General features: G+C 41.8%; 1 protein-coding gene across 1 annotated transcript in view; it reads left to right on the top strand.

Moving 5' to 3' along the window:
• The window catches only part of LOC306746932 (C-terminal-binding protein 2-like), a gene marked incomplete at both ends in the record, with an annotated part of 37,793 nt that extends 22,659 nt beyond the window's left edge, over positions 1–15,134 (top strand). Inside the window, 8 exons of the mRNA XM_079229919.1 lie at positions 5,397–5,551; positions 9,446–9,590; positions 10,340–10,546; positions 11,375–11,589; positions 12,535–12,665; positions 12,874–13,001; positions 13,091–13,223; positions 14,951–15,134. Of these exons, the coding sequence (XP_079086045.1) occupies positions 5,397–5,551; positions 9,446–9,590; positions 10,340–10,546; positions 11,375–11,589; positions 12,535–12,665; positions 12,874–13,001; positions 13,091–13,223; positions 14,951–15,134 (1,298 nt within the window). The remainder of the gene's footprint in view (positions 1–5,396; positions 5,552–9,445; positions 9,591–10,339; positions 10,547–11,374; positions 11,590–12,534; positions 12,666–12,873; positions 13,002–13,090; positions 13,224–14,950) is intronic.
• Positions 15,135–16,134: the final 1,000 nt, after the last annotated feature.

Here is a 16,134-nt window from a genome sequence, read left to right as displayed (position 1 = left end):
CGAATCCAAAAGGGCTTTTTAGTTTGGAACATCTGTAATCCATTTGTGGTTTGAAGTACGCTATTGCCAGCTCTGCCAAAAGTTGTCATACTTCCTGGAGAATCATCCAGTTAGTGATTAGCGCTGGCGAGAGGATGATATCAGTCTTAGTCCATTCAAGCTTCCCTTGAGGGATGTAACAACACATGACCTCCACTGGATAAGGCTATCTGCTGTCGCACTGAACATGGTTTACATTTAGTTAGTCGAGCTGTTGGCTTTGTTTCTTTATTACTTTCTGGCTTACATACAATACTTGCTGTTGATAATAATACCTTGGTGTGCAATAACAGGAAATTGACTCAAGTAATTTTCATTTTTATCCAAATGACTACCAGCCAAGATATCTTACCGCCTAATGTAAACCATCTTTAGTCTTGTTATTTCTACTGCTCACAGGAGTTTACAGCAAATAGGCACTTGAAAAACGACTCTGTGGTGCATTTCTGCCCCGCTGAAGAATGAGTCTGGTGTTTTGTCTGGCGTTGGGCGGGACTCTGTGTTTGGATAAGGAGAGTCCTGGCTCTGCTTTTGTTTCCTTGAGTCCAGGTCCTGGGTCTGGCTGCCAGGTGGGGAGGCTGGAAAGCTGCTGCCAGACTCCCCAGACTGGTGCCGACCCAACCAGGGAGGGGGAGAGAGAGAGAGAGAGAGAGAGACAGACAGAGACATGGAAATAAACAGAGATAGTGGCAAGACACAAGATAAGTGGAGTGAAAAAAAAGAAGCAGTGGCGATCAGTTTTTTTTATAATTAGTAGCTGGACCTCTGGCCTTCAAGTGCTGCTATGAGGCCAGCTGCTGTATGATTGGTTGGGTGGTAGGAGTTCACCCGAGGGTGATTATTGGGATAAGACTCAATTATGTTGTCCCTTTTGGGCTCCTTGGCCAGTTTATAAATCCATAACTAGCCATCTGAGATGAAGGCTGGAGAATATAATGGTTTGTTTTCTTACTACGGCATGTCTGCAGTAAACATCAGCATAGGATTTTATATTCCTTTGCCATAATGATCTATATCAGTAAAATATTTTTAATAAACATTCTCATTATGGCATGTTATGTTCTTCAAAGTACATCTTAATATCCTCTCCCAAGTGGCCCTCAAACAAACCATATTTGGATTTCACACAGTAACAAACTAAACGGACAACTGCTAATTACAGTTTGACAATATAATGAAACGAAAACAAAAAAAGAGGTAAATAATAACTAATTTTCTTCAGGTAGAGTTGAGTGACAGTGGTCAATACCACAGATCACATGGAAGCTTCAAACATATGCCTGAAAAGACTTCCTGACCTTAAGTACATTGTCTTCAGTTTTCAATAATAATACCTTTATTTATACAGTACCTTTTAAAAACAGAGTTTACAAAATCAAGGCAGTAATAAGAAAGCTCAACAGTGAGGCCCAACAAAGCAAAGACCGACTAAGGTTTAACCCTGATAAAACAGTTCAAAAGATGAAACGATAAAACCAATCGATACAATAAAAATACACTAATTAATAAATAAAATAATTTTGCCAAATCAATAATAAAATAAAATAAAGCAGTAAAGCGACAGTCTGTAAAAAATGGCTTTTAAGAAGTGATTTAAAAGAGAGTAACGATGCTGCAAGACTTTCCTCCTCAGGCAGGTCGTTCCAAAGCCGAAGGGTCCGGATGCAAAAGCACGGCCGCCTTTAGTTTTCAGGGAGAAGCCGAGCTGCTCTGAACTAGTTGGAGTCGAGAGAGGGACTTCTGGTGAGGAGCAAGGTACACTAGTCAAGTCTTGAAAAGATTAACGCATGAATTACTTTTTCCAGGTCAGGGTGAGAGAAAATTGTTTTGATTTTGGAAGATGGCTCTACTTTAAAGGAAACAAGACTGGACACTGCTTCTTTGCTTCTGAGAAGTATTACTACTAGAAGAGTGGCAGGAGACAAAACATTACATTTAATTGCGTTCAAATGTGTGTCTTGATATAGTTTGAAATACGAGGCATTAGCCGGCCTATGCATACATTTCAGAATGTATGCAATGTTTTTTTTGCCTTATTTCTAAATAACATTTCCCTCCTGACAGTGCAGTTAACGCTTGTTACTGATTTAATCTCCACCTGGACTTGCAGGAAGAAAAACAAAGCGTAGTGTACATCTGACAGCACCAGACTAGAGACTAAAGCCTCATTAACTTTGACGTGACCATTCCAGGGGGATGGCGATAAGAGGCCGTCACACAGACTCAGCCAATAACACCTTTCCGACAGAATGTTTGTTTATTTCTTCGTGAATACACATTATGATTGAAGTATAATAAGCATTCTGTCATTTGGAGTTTTTTCTTTGGCTGAGGGACTCCGGGAAGATTCCGTTTTTTTAATGTATAAAACCAAAGAGCTCCTTCAAATCACTGGCCAGGTATCGGAGTCATTAGGACTCTCATTAACAGCCTTGTTAGGCGTTAATTATCCGCATATTAATCATGTGTTAAATGCAGTGCCACGTTCTGCCTTATTAGGCTGTAGAAAGGCTATTAGCCACTAGGAAATAATTAATCAACAGCAGTTTGACCTACATCCTAGAAGTGACGCTGCTTTTTTTCTTCTTTCACCAGCAGATTCTTGTTTATGAAGTGAGTCTGTTGTCGGCTGCTTTTCATCCCGGAGCGTGTGTTTGTTTGTGTCATTTGTGTGCACACATGGCCGCGTCTGTTGGAGTAGCGCTGCGTTTCCTTGTGTGTGTGTGTGTGTGTGTGTGTGTGTGTGTGTGTGTGTGTGTGTGTGTGTGTGTGTGTGTGTGTGTCCGTGTGACTGAAAGATGATTGAAGTATTTTCTTACTCAGCCAGTCTGCGCTGTGATAATGAACTCTGCAGGAGTGTGATGAGGAGGCCCAGGGAGAGCCGTGGAGCCACAGGTGTGTTTTGCAAGCAAGCCCCCCTCCTCTGGCTCACACACACACACACACACACACACACACCATGAGTCCTTCCAGTGAGAATAATGCATGCGTTCATCTTATACTAGGAAGAGAAGGATGGAGGTCACTTCTTTAAACATTTTTTTTATTACATTTTTTATGCACCTTTCTTCTTTTCTCATCATTCTCATCTTTTATGCTATTTGGGCTTTTATGAAGCTCTGCTTTTATTATGGGCTCTGCACAGTAATAATATTGTTAATGTCTGGACTGTAATGTAATATAATTCAAACACAATCCTTTCTCTCTAAAGCATTTTATTAAGTGGCCCACATAGCAGTTATAAAACCCTCAACTCAAAATCAACACACAAGACGAAGTAAACTAAGCATGAAATAAAAGTGAAGCAATAATAAAATAACTCTCTACATGTCATCTCTGCCTGATTTAAAGTCTCGCCTCTTGAGATGTCTGAATTTGGTTCACCTTCCTCTTTGGTGTGATAGAAACAGAGACCGACAGAGAGAACACCACCACCTATTAAAGGAATTAACCCTGAATAAATGCAGGTTGTATGTCAGCTTGTCAAAGCTGTGATATTAATGATATGCTGCTCAGGTCCTTTTTTAAATTAATCCCCTGTTTCCATTTCTCTGTGATGGGTCTAGCGCAGGTGGTTATTCCTTATGCCGTGCGTGTGTGTTTGCACGTGTGTAAAGGCATCAAACTGCATAATTTACTGCCTGTTTTTTCAGCATCCTTTAGCGCTGCATATCTCAGGAAATGGGGCAGCACAGAGATGCGTGTTAAAGGAAAAATATGACGCTATACTTTGGATCAGTATCTGCATCTCAATTTTTTTTGTTTTATTCGACAAGTTTGCTCTCTATAAAAGCTGAAGGGAACACACTGTTGTTTTTGATTTTTATTTCTTTGACTGTGTCTGGCAACTTAAACCGTCATCCCGACAACTGGCATCGAATTTAGATTCCAATGTTTACTTTTTTACAACTGAGCCTTGGAATTTGCAAACCAGTGAAAGCGAACAGTGAAAAAATGTTCTGATTTTGACCGAATTGTTTGCATTCATGTCTCATCTCCTCATTCATAGTAACGAGCCGATAGCGAAAACAGTTTGTTGGCCTTTTTTAAATTGTAGACCAGGTCAGAGTTGCGTCTCCCTATAACTCAGAGCATCGTTGCAGCATTTTCGATTAACTGTGCAGAACCGTAAACACGCCTGCTGGTGCAGAGTTGGAGCCTGGTTAACTGAAACACTGCTGCATCTCTTGTTTTTTGTTTTCTGTTATATGTACATACATACATATGTTAGCATGTTGGGACGTGTAGGTCACAAACGCCGTCTCCTTGCGTCCCAAAAGGAGTTAGAGAGACAGACATGTAGCGAGCAGGCTTGGATACCCTCTCCAGCAGCGCAGATGTCACTAAATAAAATATTTCATAATCCTGCCCAAATCCTCTAATCACCATGACAACAGGCAGCAGGGAGCCAGAGAGTGGTGGTGTGTGGACCCCCCTTTTCTCCTTTCTCTTTTCCCTCTTTTTTTGTGTGGAATTTGGGTCCACGCTGTCACATTTCCTCCTTAATATTAATCTTCACATTACTTAAAGAAAACATCTCATTGATTTTATGGGAGAGTAATAGTGAATTGGCACATTCTGACAGTCGACTCAATCCGTCAAGATAGATGCTCTGAATTCCTCATTACTGACACGTTTCGAGTTTCCACTGCAGTTTTCTTTTTTGGGGGGGAAATTTTCTCCCTAAAGGGCAATTGTATTGCAACTCAACAGCATGTAAGGACAAAGATAGGAAGTCAAAACACTTACTCTGAGAGGACCAACCTGGAAACCACCGCAAGTTTTAATTTAATTGATGAATACCTGCCAATCTTTTTTTTCTGTGTCGGAATGAGTGTCTGAAGGGTATAAACTGTACAGAAGGTGCAGAGACGCACACACTCAAGGCCTGCCGGCTTCTCAGCGGTGATAGGATAATGGAGGTGATGACCTCATGGGGTGAAAGGACCTGTTGCCTGGTAACAATGTGGCTAACAGCGAGAGAGGGGGGGGGGGAGGTATTCAGATCACCAGCATTGTGTGTGTGTGTGTGTGTGTGTGTGTGTGTGTGTGTGTGTGTGTGTGTGTTATATCGACCAGTGTTGCAAGGTAGGACAATGATCGTGGTTTTGAAAGTAGAGAACTACACGTGTGTGTGTGTGTGTGTGTGTGTGTGTGTGTGTGTGTGTGTGTGTGTGTGTGTGTATATGTGTGTTAATGGTTTAGCATCACACAGGCCAAGCACACAGTCACGATCTGTGTAAACACCTCTTGCCGCGGGATGCGTTTCCTACATTTTACTGCTTCTTTTGCAGCTCACTTGACTGTGTGTGTGTGCCAGACATAAATAATTAACTCCCTCTTTTCTCTCTCTGCAGGTATTCGGCCCCAGATTATGAATGGGCCTATGCACCCGCGCCCCCTGGTGGCGCTGCTGGATGGGCGCGACTGCACGGTGGAGATGCCCATCCTCAAAGATTTGGCCACAGTGGCTTTCTGTGACGCCCAGTCCACACAGGAGATCCATGAAAAGGTACACAAATAACTTAATGTCCCCTTTTCATTTGTAGTTTTTAGAGAATACAGCATACCATTATTATAATAACAGGATTTAATTACCTCCTTTTAGTTTTACGTGTATTAATAGAATCTGTAGCATTGAGCTTTTAACCTTTTATAAAAATGAACCGCCATTCAGGCTCTCAAAGCCGTGTCCAAAATCTTGAGTGTTTTTTTTCTTAAAGGTTCCTTATTTATAAGCTAATTTTTAGCAGCCTTTTCCCATGTTTGTAATTACCTTTAATTAGTTCTGGTTGATTTGCTTTCAATTTTTGTTTCTTTTTTGTTGCCTAGTGTAGACATTACGTTTTGAGTGGATATGTTTCTTATCTACCTCATTAAAATAAAAAGGGAGGAGAAAAAAATAGTAATTAAAACGATGACGTGTCAGGTGGAGGAGCGGTAACAAGCAACTTTGATTATTGCACAAACCATTTGAATCATATCGTGTTTCCTAATATTTCTACGGTCGTATCCTTTTGTCATTTCCATCTTGATGTTGTAGCTTTAATATTAGTAAATTCAAAAAATCAAGAAAATGCATAGAATGATATAGTACTATGATGAACAAATTAATTAAATAGTAAATGCAATTAAAGCACTAAGACATAATTAAAACAAAAAAACTGAGTTATTTATTATAATACTTTATTTTACAGCTTTTCCCTTAGAGTTGTCTCTTCCTGCACATAGAAATCATAAGCTACATATAACTATGTCTTTGAATGTGACTCACAGAAACAGTGCATATATCATATATCATTTAGTACTCTGAAGCAACATGTTGCTTGCTGTAGCAGCAGTAGTTGCAGTAGCAGTGGTGGCAATATCTGCAGGAAGCACACACACACACACATACACATACACATACACATACACACACACACACACACATACAGACTGTGATCTGGACGTAATATGAACTTTGAGTGTGATTCTTGAATAATTGGCCTTCAGTTGAGTGCAGAAGAATCATCTCTTTCCTCCTTCTGCGTCTCCTCCTCTGTAATGTTCTAATAATATTTCAGCCCACTGGCTTGTTCTACTCTCCCAGTTCAACTATAATGGTTTCATCACTGACTCTAATCCCACTGGGTGCTGAAGTGCTGCTTTGTTAAATAAGGAGGCGGAGGCTGGTAATAGAAATGCAGTATAATTGTTCTGAGCCAGAGTAAGTGAAACATTTGTCTTATTTTACTGCATATACACTGGAGCAAGTCGGGAGCTATTTTACAATCCAAGCTGGTGGGTTTGGGTCTTTACACTCAAAGAGAGAATAGGAAGGCTTCCACTTTATGTTATATTCATTTCAGTGAAAATGCTATCTTGCACTAAATTCTCAAAATTGTCGTTGTTTTTAAATCTACAATAACCTAACACCTAACCTAGCCAACCTAACATAATTAATTTAAAGGTTAAGTGGAATAAATTATTTTTTCTTCATATTACTTATGTATTTTTCTTGCTCTCCTAATTTTCATCCACATATACACACACACACACACACACACACACACACACACACACACACACACACACACACACACACACACAAGCGATCTCTGTCCAGTGAGATGCTCTCGGAGTGAATACATTACACATACTGAGGACCCATCTGGGAGAATAGATGTTGGCAGCATTCCCACTACTATAACTGCACAGCAGAGGGTACAGATGGGGCACTCTACACACACACACACACACACACACACACACACACACACACACACACACACACACACACACAAACGCATGCACATAAATTTAAACACTTGCCAAAAACCTCACTGCAAGTTTCATAGGGAAGTACTGTTCACACACAAGTGTATAAACAGACTCACACACCAAGCAATCAAACCAAAGCAAACTGCTGTCTTTTTGCATGCACTGTCTGGAAGTGAGCAGATGCAGTGATTAAGGGATCTGTCACTCAGAAATCAGTATATTGGTTTACTTGTGCTCTCAGAGGGCAACTGCAAGCCAGTGGTGACCTGCAAACACGTTGTGGCCCCTGTTGAGTTAACCTCGGGCCACAGCTGCTTTGTAATGAATGACTTCTATTAACTGATACAGTAAACGTCCTTGGAGAGACGCAGAAGACTTTCAGAAAGATACAAATGTGGAGTGTTTTTCAAGAGATTTTGACGTTGCTGTCTCAATAACCCAATGTTCTCATGGAGTGCTACTGTTTTAGTGCGAAGTAAAAGTGCACTAAAAAGATCAACATAGTTGAGGATTAAGAAAATGACGAAACGCAACATCAATCGGGACGAAATGTTGCGAGAGAAATGGCGCATATTTGTACTTTGTCATACATGAATGGCATTTATTTTTGTTACATTTGTGGGCCTTTATCGGATACTTGACAGTGTAGCAGTGGACAGGAAACATTGGGAGAGAGAGAATGGGGGCGTGTTATTAAACGATGGTCCTCAGCTGGAATTGATGCAGAGATGTTGCGATTATGCAGTATGTGTCTTATCTGTGTTTTGAATATTCTTAAATGTATGAGTAATGCAACACAATATGGTAGTTAATAATGATGGTTCATGACTTTCATGTCTGCATTGTTGTCCTCACATCTAATTGGCCCTTAATGTCGAAGAGTTTGGAAAACCATATGCAGCGGAAGGAACAGGAGTTTGATCAATATTGTTGTTATGTTTTAATAAAACAGATCAAATACTATATTGTATTAGTTAGTATGTTATAGCATTTTGAATATTATTCATATACAAATATTTTGGAAGAGAAGATTGATACTCCTTACATACGCTATGTATGAAGCCCGAGCACACAGGCGGTTAGCTTAGCATACAGACAGAAAGCCGTGGGAAACACACTCAAAAATATGCCTCCCAACAACTATAAATCTCACTATTTTATAGTTGTTGTTATACATTCACGCTAAGTAACTCCTCTTAAACCACAAATGAATCTCCGTGCTCAAGTATTTCTGTAAAGCTTTTGTAACCGTTCCATTACGCAGGCTGAGAATAAGTGCAGTTTGCTGCCTTTGTCAAGAGCTTTATGTGCAATATTCATGATCCCTTGCTGTAGGTAGCAGCCTTGTACGAAGCAATGCAAAGGTTCACATGCCAGCTCGCACTGTGGACGCGTTATTTCACTAATTAACACAACACAAAAACACATTTCCTCACTTTTTCCACTCCACGCAAACTTGCCCTCAGCTCGTATTCCTGTTGCTTAACAGTTGGCTGTGATTCGCTCTCATTTTCCAGCATCGTCTCCAGCCAAGCCTGCTGCTGGGCCTGCTTCGCTCAAGTAATGAGATTAATGCATGAGGAGAGCTTTAACCTTGAATTAAGCATCCCGCTCTCACTACAGCTCGCTCCAATAAAAATGTTGCATGGAAATTCATGGCTATGCTAATCTGGCTCGTTTAGGTCAATTCAGTAAGCGGGTTGTGAATTTAAACCTGTCTTTACCGCCCGTGGCTTTCTGCAGCTACTTGCTGATGCTTTCTGGGTTCCTCAGCAGCTGTCAGTCTACTTCATGGTCCTGCCCGCTTCCACTTCAACCTTGTTTGCGTATAGTTTGAATAAATGGATTGTGACAAAAACCAGCTTTGGCAAGCAGTCATTATAAACACAAAAGACAACCGCTCATATTTTAGTGCACGCATAAACAATCAATTTGCATTTAGATGAAGAAAAGCCGACATGAGCGTATACGAGCAGGGAAATGTGAGGCAGTGAAAGCTCTCTTATTCAAGTTTCTCATAATGTGGTGGGCAAACCAATGAATGCAGATTTCCTATTTGCCTCCATCTCTAATGATTGTTGAGGGACTACTGATGTAATAAGACAGCGGTGATGATGCCCCCCTCCTCTCTACTGTCCCCCAGGTGCTGAACGAGGCCGTAGGGGCCATGATGTACCACACCATCACCCTGACCAGAGAGGACTTGGAGAAGTTTAAGGCGCTGCGCATCGTCATCCGCATCGGCAGCGGCTACGACAACATCGACATAAAGGCCGCCGGGGAGCTCGGTGAGACTGAGGCAGACAAAAGAGGAGGGAAGATAGATATGAAAAGTGTGGTAGACAGTAATCATATGCCGAGAATAATGAACAAGGTTAGGTCCTATCTGCCCATATGGCTCATCATTCACTGCCGCATGAGAAATGAATAAAGAATAAATCAACAAAAATAATGCATTATGGATAAGGATAGTACACTATTGGATGGGGGCCAAACCAAACTCTGCTCGCTTTATTGACTTAACATAAATAACACATGTAACAGGAATTATTACATACTGTTAACAGAATATGTAATGCTGATTGCATATGCAGAGCAGATGCTCCAACTGATATAAAAACTCTCCCTGATATTCCCATTTGGCCCCTTCGGCATATGTTTGGTATCAGAGCAGGATTTAGTGTGATATCCTAATTATTGTCGTTTGTGGTAATACATCTTAGTGTGCTGACATGGATTCTATGAGAAATGCACTTTTTATGGGCATAATTAGCAGTTATAATTATCCTCTTATCCTTCACAGTTTTGTTTTATACACAGTGCATTTTTTTTTTTTTTAGAGGGTCATAAAGAAACGAAATTTCCTGCCAATTATTTTGTGAATTATAAACTGCAGATGGATCTCTCTCAAAACAGCTCCAGTAATTCCAACCAACTATTATAACTATTAAATCTGTGAAGCAATTATATTGCTCATCATTTGAAAGATTTATGTCATTGTTTCTTCATCATTCCCTTGCTATCCGACCTTTTCCAGGCATCGCGGTGTGTAATATTCCTTCAGCGGCTGTAGAAGAGACAGCAGACTCAACACTTTGTCACATCCTCAACCTGTATCGGCGAAACACCTGGCTGTACCAGGCTCTCCGGGAGGGCACGCGGGTCCAGAGCGTGGAGCAGATCCGGGAGGTGGCGTCGGGGGCAGCCAGGATCCGAGGAGAGACGCTCGGCCTCATCGGATTTGGTAAGCACCTTCTTTCTTTTGAGCATTGGATTCTTTCTTTAAATTGACAGCAACTGTACGGAGTCAGTAGCTGTATGACTTGTAACATGGCCTGCAGGGACGGCTTCTTCAAAGAACAAAACATACCTTATTTTACTAGCCTTTTCCACTTTGTGAGATGAAATGTTCTTCAATGAAGTTCCCTTTTTCCAGGGCAGGGCTTTAATTCCTGGTATCAGCTAGAAGTGCTAATCATCCCTGTATTGTGTTTTTACTGTGTTTCCAGGTTGTCAGTTTGGTTAACCCAGTTTACTTACATATACTATTTTTCATCAATCTATAAACCTGCTGTCAGCTCTGCCCAGCTGGACATAGGCCCGGTGATGCTTAAGCTCATTGCTAACGTCATAATGCCAACAAGCTCACAATGACAATGCTCAAATTATGGCTAAAGTTATTGTAGTGGGTTAGCATGCTAACATTCGTTAACTAGAATTAAACATCTAAGTACATCAAAAAAGTTATTCATTTTGTTTGTGTATTTGGTTATAAACCATTATAAACAATTATATAAATACAAATTTGAATATGATAATTTTTTTGAATTAGCAAATGTTTGGCATTTTTGCATCAATAATCACATTTGTATTATTATACAAATAATAAAAAATAATAAATTAATCCTTTCAGTGATACACACATACATGTTTTAGTGAACACATAAACAATCCATTTTCAAATTGATTGTTTATGTCTTCACTAAAATACGAGTAGTTATTAAACCATAAGCATCTCAAATCTGAATCCTCTCTTAGTCCGTGTCTTCTTCTCCTCTCGCGCTTCCTTCAGGTCGCTCAGGCCAGGCGGTGGCAATGCGGGCCAAAGCGTTCGGCTTCAACGTGATCTTCTACGACCCCTACCTCCAGGACGGCTTGGAGCGCTCTCTGGGCGTCCAGCGGGTCTACACGCTCCAGGACCTGCTCTACCAGAGCGACTGCGTCTCCCTGCACTGCAATCTGAACGAACACAACCACCACCTCATCAACGACTTCACCATCAAACAGGTTGGGGGGCCTCGCATTCGTCAAGAAGCTGACAGAACCTGCAATGTATCAAATAACTGATGAACCTTGATTGGCAGAAGCTCTTCCTCATTATCCTCCAAAGCGAGCTGCACAGTCTCTTCAATGGGACAATAATTCCTAGAGATTGGTAGCACGGATTTAACAAAGCAGAATGCCGTCTTGACTCGGCCACCAGCATTCCTTAGCTGCTAGCACTCCTTTGTTGGCAACTCCCAACTATAGGCTGTTTAAACAACCTTTCAATGAAGGGTAAGATAGTCTAAAAAAGCACATGCAAAGGAACATAGGTGTTTGGAGAATCTCTCTGGTGGGTGGGGCATCTTTCTGGGTTACTGTCTGTAATGTGGTGGGACGATTCACTGTAATCAATTTGTTGACGATGTAATGTAACAGACCATGATATGTTCATGCACACAACACCTATTGGGAGTTGCCAACAAAGCAGCCAGCAGGCATGCAAGTTAACCAGCCGTGGTGAATCAGCAGCTGAAGTAACCACAGTGTGCACTTTCAGCCCCGATGTAATGTTTTTTTTTACGCTTTGGGGACCCTTAATATGATAAATAAAAGAAACACTCTTGAGTTATCCTCTTCCTCTTCTCCGGATCACTGCTGCCACCTGGAGGACATATATTTAACTGCTGGCTGTGTTCAATTTAATGGTTTAATAACCATTTGAAGCATTTACAGCTGCTTTAACCGACAGCTGCAACCCAACGGAGTACGTTTTCAAGTTGAGAAAATCAAGTTAAAGACAACGTATGCTCGTCTGCATCATCACTTTCATGCTAGTTTCTTGTATACCGTGAACAAGAGCTTTTGTGCAAATTAAGGGATTCGTGTCATTTCTATGCCCCCCTTTCTTTGCAAAGCTTTTCGTTACCTTGTCGTTGTTTATTTGACTGTTTGTGATTGTGTCTGCAGATGCGTCAAGGTGCTTTCCTGGTCAACTCGGCAAGGGGAGGTCTGGTGGATGAGAAAGCTTTGGCTCAGGCCCTGAAGGAAGGCAGGATACGGGGCGCTGCGTTGGACGTCCATGAGTCGGAGCCTTTCAGGTGTTTATCCTCACATCTTTTGATTCCAACAGTTTCTGTTCATTGATTCAATTCACTGTTTGAAAAAAAATCAGGACGAGAGTCTCAAATATGTATAAGGACAATAGTAAACGCTGATATACCCTAATAAGTGAAGGAAATAGATGGCTAAATTACTAAGATTAATCACGTTGTTTCTCTTTTCCTTCATTCATCTGCCGCTGAGCAGTTTTTCCCAAGGCCCGCTGAAAGACGCCCCCAACTTGATCTGCACACCCCACACCGCCTGGTACAGCGAGCAGGCATCACTGGAGATGAGAGAGGCCGCCGCCACAGAAATACGCAGAGCCATCACTGGTACGGAGACATCGCCCGATGCATTCGTTCCCACACTCGTAGCTTTTTAGTTTCTCTGCTCACCGCCGTTCACTCTCGCCCCGACACAGGCCGTATTCCTGACAGTCTCCGAAACTGCATCAACAAGGAATTCTTTGTGACCTCTGCCCCGTGGGGAATGATGGAGCAGCAGCAGCAGCAGCAGCCTCAAGTTCACCCCGAGATGAACGGTGCCGCCTACAGGTAGGAGGGGGAAGTATGCGAATGAGCCCAGCAGGCTACTCGCATAGCGCATCGACACCTGCAGTAAATGAGGCTTAAAACACGGGGGAGGGGTTAGTCTACATGTTCACATGATGTATGTTTGCCACAATTCTGACTTTCTTTTCCTGAATATTAGGCTGGGGCCTATTTTTTTTGTGGCGCCGTTATACATAGAAGTTGGCCCAAATGAATTAATCCCTTGTTGAGTTCAGGCTCTTCGTTTCTCAGTCTCTATATTGTCTCAACCAGAATGAACTGCTTCTCTCACACAGCCGAATGAACCAAACCATGGTACAGGCCATAGCAACGGGGGGAATGCAGGACAAATTATATACCTAAATCTCAACCAGGTAAATGAATACTACCACTGCTGGCCCACAGGCCAGAGCAAATGAATAACATCATTAATAAAAACCACATATCCCATTGAAATCTGTAGCCTTTTTTCTGCTTCACACTCACATGTCCTGTAACTGTACCCACTCTACCCAGCATCTCATTAATTACCCAAACCCCCACCACCACCACCCTGAAACAGGAACACAGCTGACCGACTCACTCTAATGTTGGACATTTTTAAAGAGATGTTCATACATTTACAGCTACATCTGGAAATCAAGAGTAAAATAAGTAAAAAGTGTTATCAAAAGAGTGCAGTTACCTTTTTTTGTGAAAGTAGAGGAAGAGGAAATGGAGTTATGTCGTTGAGGGAAATAAAAAAAGAGATTGAACATCTTAAACTTTTGTAAAACTCGTGGCAACACACCTGTGATATCAGTTGTTTTATTTTCTATACGAGTCCCCATTTTCCTTTCAGCTCTCTGCAATAAAGGATCTGTTCACCCAAATTATGAAGAAAAGAAACTCACTTCCTGGGAAAACTACTTCTGGGAAGAGATGTCGCTGATAATTTCCTTTTCATGTATTTTTCAATACCATGAAAGCAATCTTCCTTTTCCTTGTGCTACTCTGATTAGCAACTTTGGTTTGGTTTCACAATGAACCAGTTTCCAAGCAAATTTTAAACCAATAAAAAAGCTAAATCATCGTCAGACAATAGCCAAATTTACCAAAAAAATGCAGCATCTGTTTACAGAGATTATGAACCAAACAAATGGATAATTTACCTCAATTTTATTGAGCAGCAGAAATACAACCTGAGCAGATGTCATTTGGTAGAAAGTGAGAAAGAATAGTCATTTGGGTGAATGACCCTTTTAAATCCTCCCCTACACCAGATTAGGACCTCTTACATGCTCATGTGTTGCCTCCACTGAAGTGCTCCTCGCCATGTTTAACTTTGCACCATTTCTAAATATTGTGTTTCATAGAGGTGAAGATGCTTAGTGAGTCCACTCAAACTAAGTCGTTTTGTTTCTCTCAAATGGTTATTTGTCTCCCGATATCGTGATATGTAATTTGATTTAATTGTTCCTATTTCATGTGTTGATGCTGTATTTTTCAATTGGCACTTGCTGTAAAATCCAACTTAAGTAATGATCAGAAGCAGCACACATTAGTTCAGCTGCATGGTGGGTAAAACAGTGGAAGTGATGAATCAGCCGCTGAGCAGCAGCAGCAGCAGACGTTTTCCAGGATTTCTATTTGCCATTTTGGAAATTGGAAATGGTTCCTTCCCGGTTCGACAGCTTTCCTCTGCTCTTCTTTATCATGCCTGTTGTTGATCGTCTCCTTTCCTTCTCCAGATTCCCTCCTGGTGTGGTGGGCGCCGCCCCCGGCGGGATTCACGGACCTCTGGAGGGGTTGGTGCCTGGGGGAGGAGCCATCGCCCACACCTTGCCCCCCGGTATCCATCCGTCACAGGCCGCCTCCCCCAACCAACCCTCCAAACACGGTGACCACCTGAGAGAGCACATGACTGAGCAGTAGGCCTGCTGATGTAACCGAGCAGGCGGCTACAACCGACGTAAACACACACGGAAACAACAGCAACTCAACCATCCAAATGTACGCTCGACTTCAGCCATCTGAACCTACCAGCAGACCGCCTGCCGGGCAACGTTTCACACGTTTTCTTTTTGTATGAAACCACGAAGCCCAAGTGAGGACAGCGGGCGTTGTGACACACATGAGCTGCCACACGGAGACGAGGCTGACCATCGAACTCATGCGCCGAAGATCTGAGTCCTTTCCTCCCGCATATCTTTTTTTGTTCTACGTTGATTTCAGTGATTCTGTTTTTAATCTTTATTTCGGAGGATATTTTGAGGGAGATTCCTCCTGACTTCTGGGACATGTTGACATTTCCACGTGCAGGACGGAAATCTGACTCCCACTCCTCGGTTGAAAGGAAGAGCTTGAAGGGACAATGACTTCATAAACAATCCGTCAAGCCTCCGTGCCTCCGTTCCTCCTCTTCCTCCTCCTCCTCCTCCTCCTCCTCCCTCGTCAATTACACCCATTTCAGCGCAAACGTGTCTGTTACTATTTTTTACTTTCCTCTGTTTCTCCTATATTCTGTGTTTCTGTTGCAAGTGAATATTAGTTTTTTCTTTTCTTCAGTGGTTGAAAATGAATGGATTTAAAAGTTATACAGATGTTAAGCAGATAACAAAAAATCAGCTGATGACAACAGCAGCGTCTGCCGTCTCCATCAGAACCCTGGACTCCATCATTGCTCATTTCTACTTGTCGTGGTTGGTGGCCCCTGAATGTAGAGACGAGATGCGGAGCAGTAGATACGCTTTCCAGTTGCAGGAAGGATATTTCGGCTTATGAGGTCAAAATTACACTTTTAAACCCCTCCCCCCAAAAAAAGACACTGGGTTAGATACTATAAATGAAGTGTGTCACATCAATTAAATATTGCTGTTGTAACTTTTCCAACTCTGCTGAACTGAGGTACCTACAATATTTGTGTTTCCCAAAT

This window comes from Taurulus bubalis, assembly GCF_910589615.1.
Source record: "Taurulus bubalis genome assembly, chromosome: 14".
Taxonomy (NCBI): Eukaryota; Metazoa; Chordata; class Actinopteri; order Perciformes; family Cottidae; genus Taurulus; species Taurulus bubalis.
The sequence above is the reverse complement of the archived record's forward strand: the minus strand, read 5'-3'. Positions and strand labels throughout refer to the sequence as shown.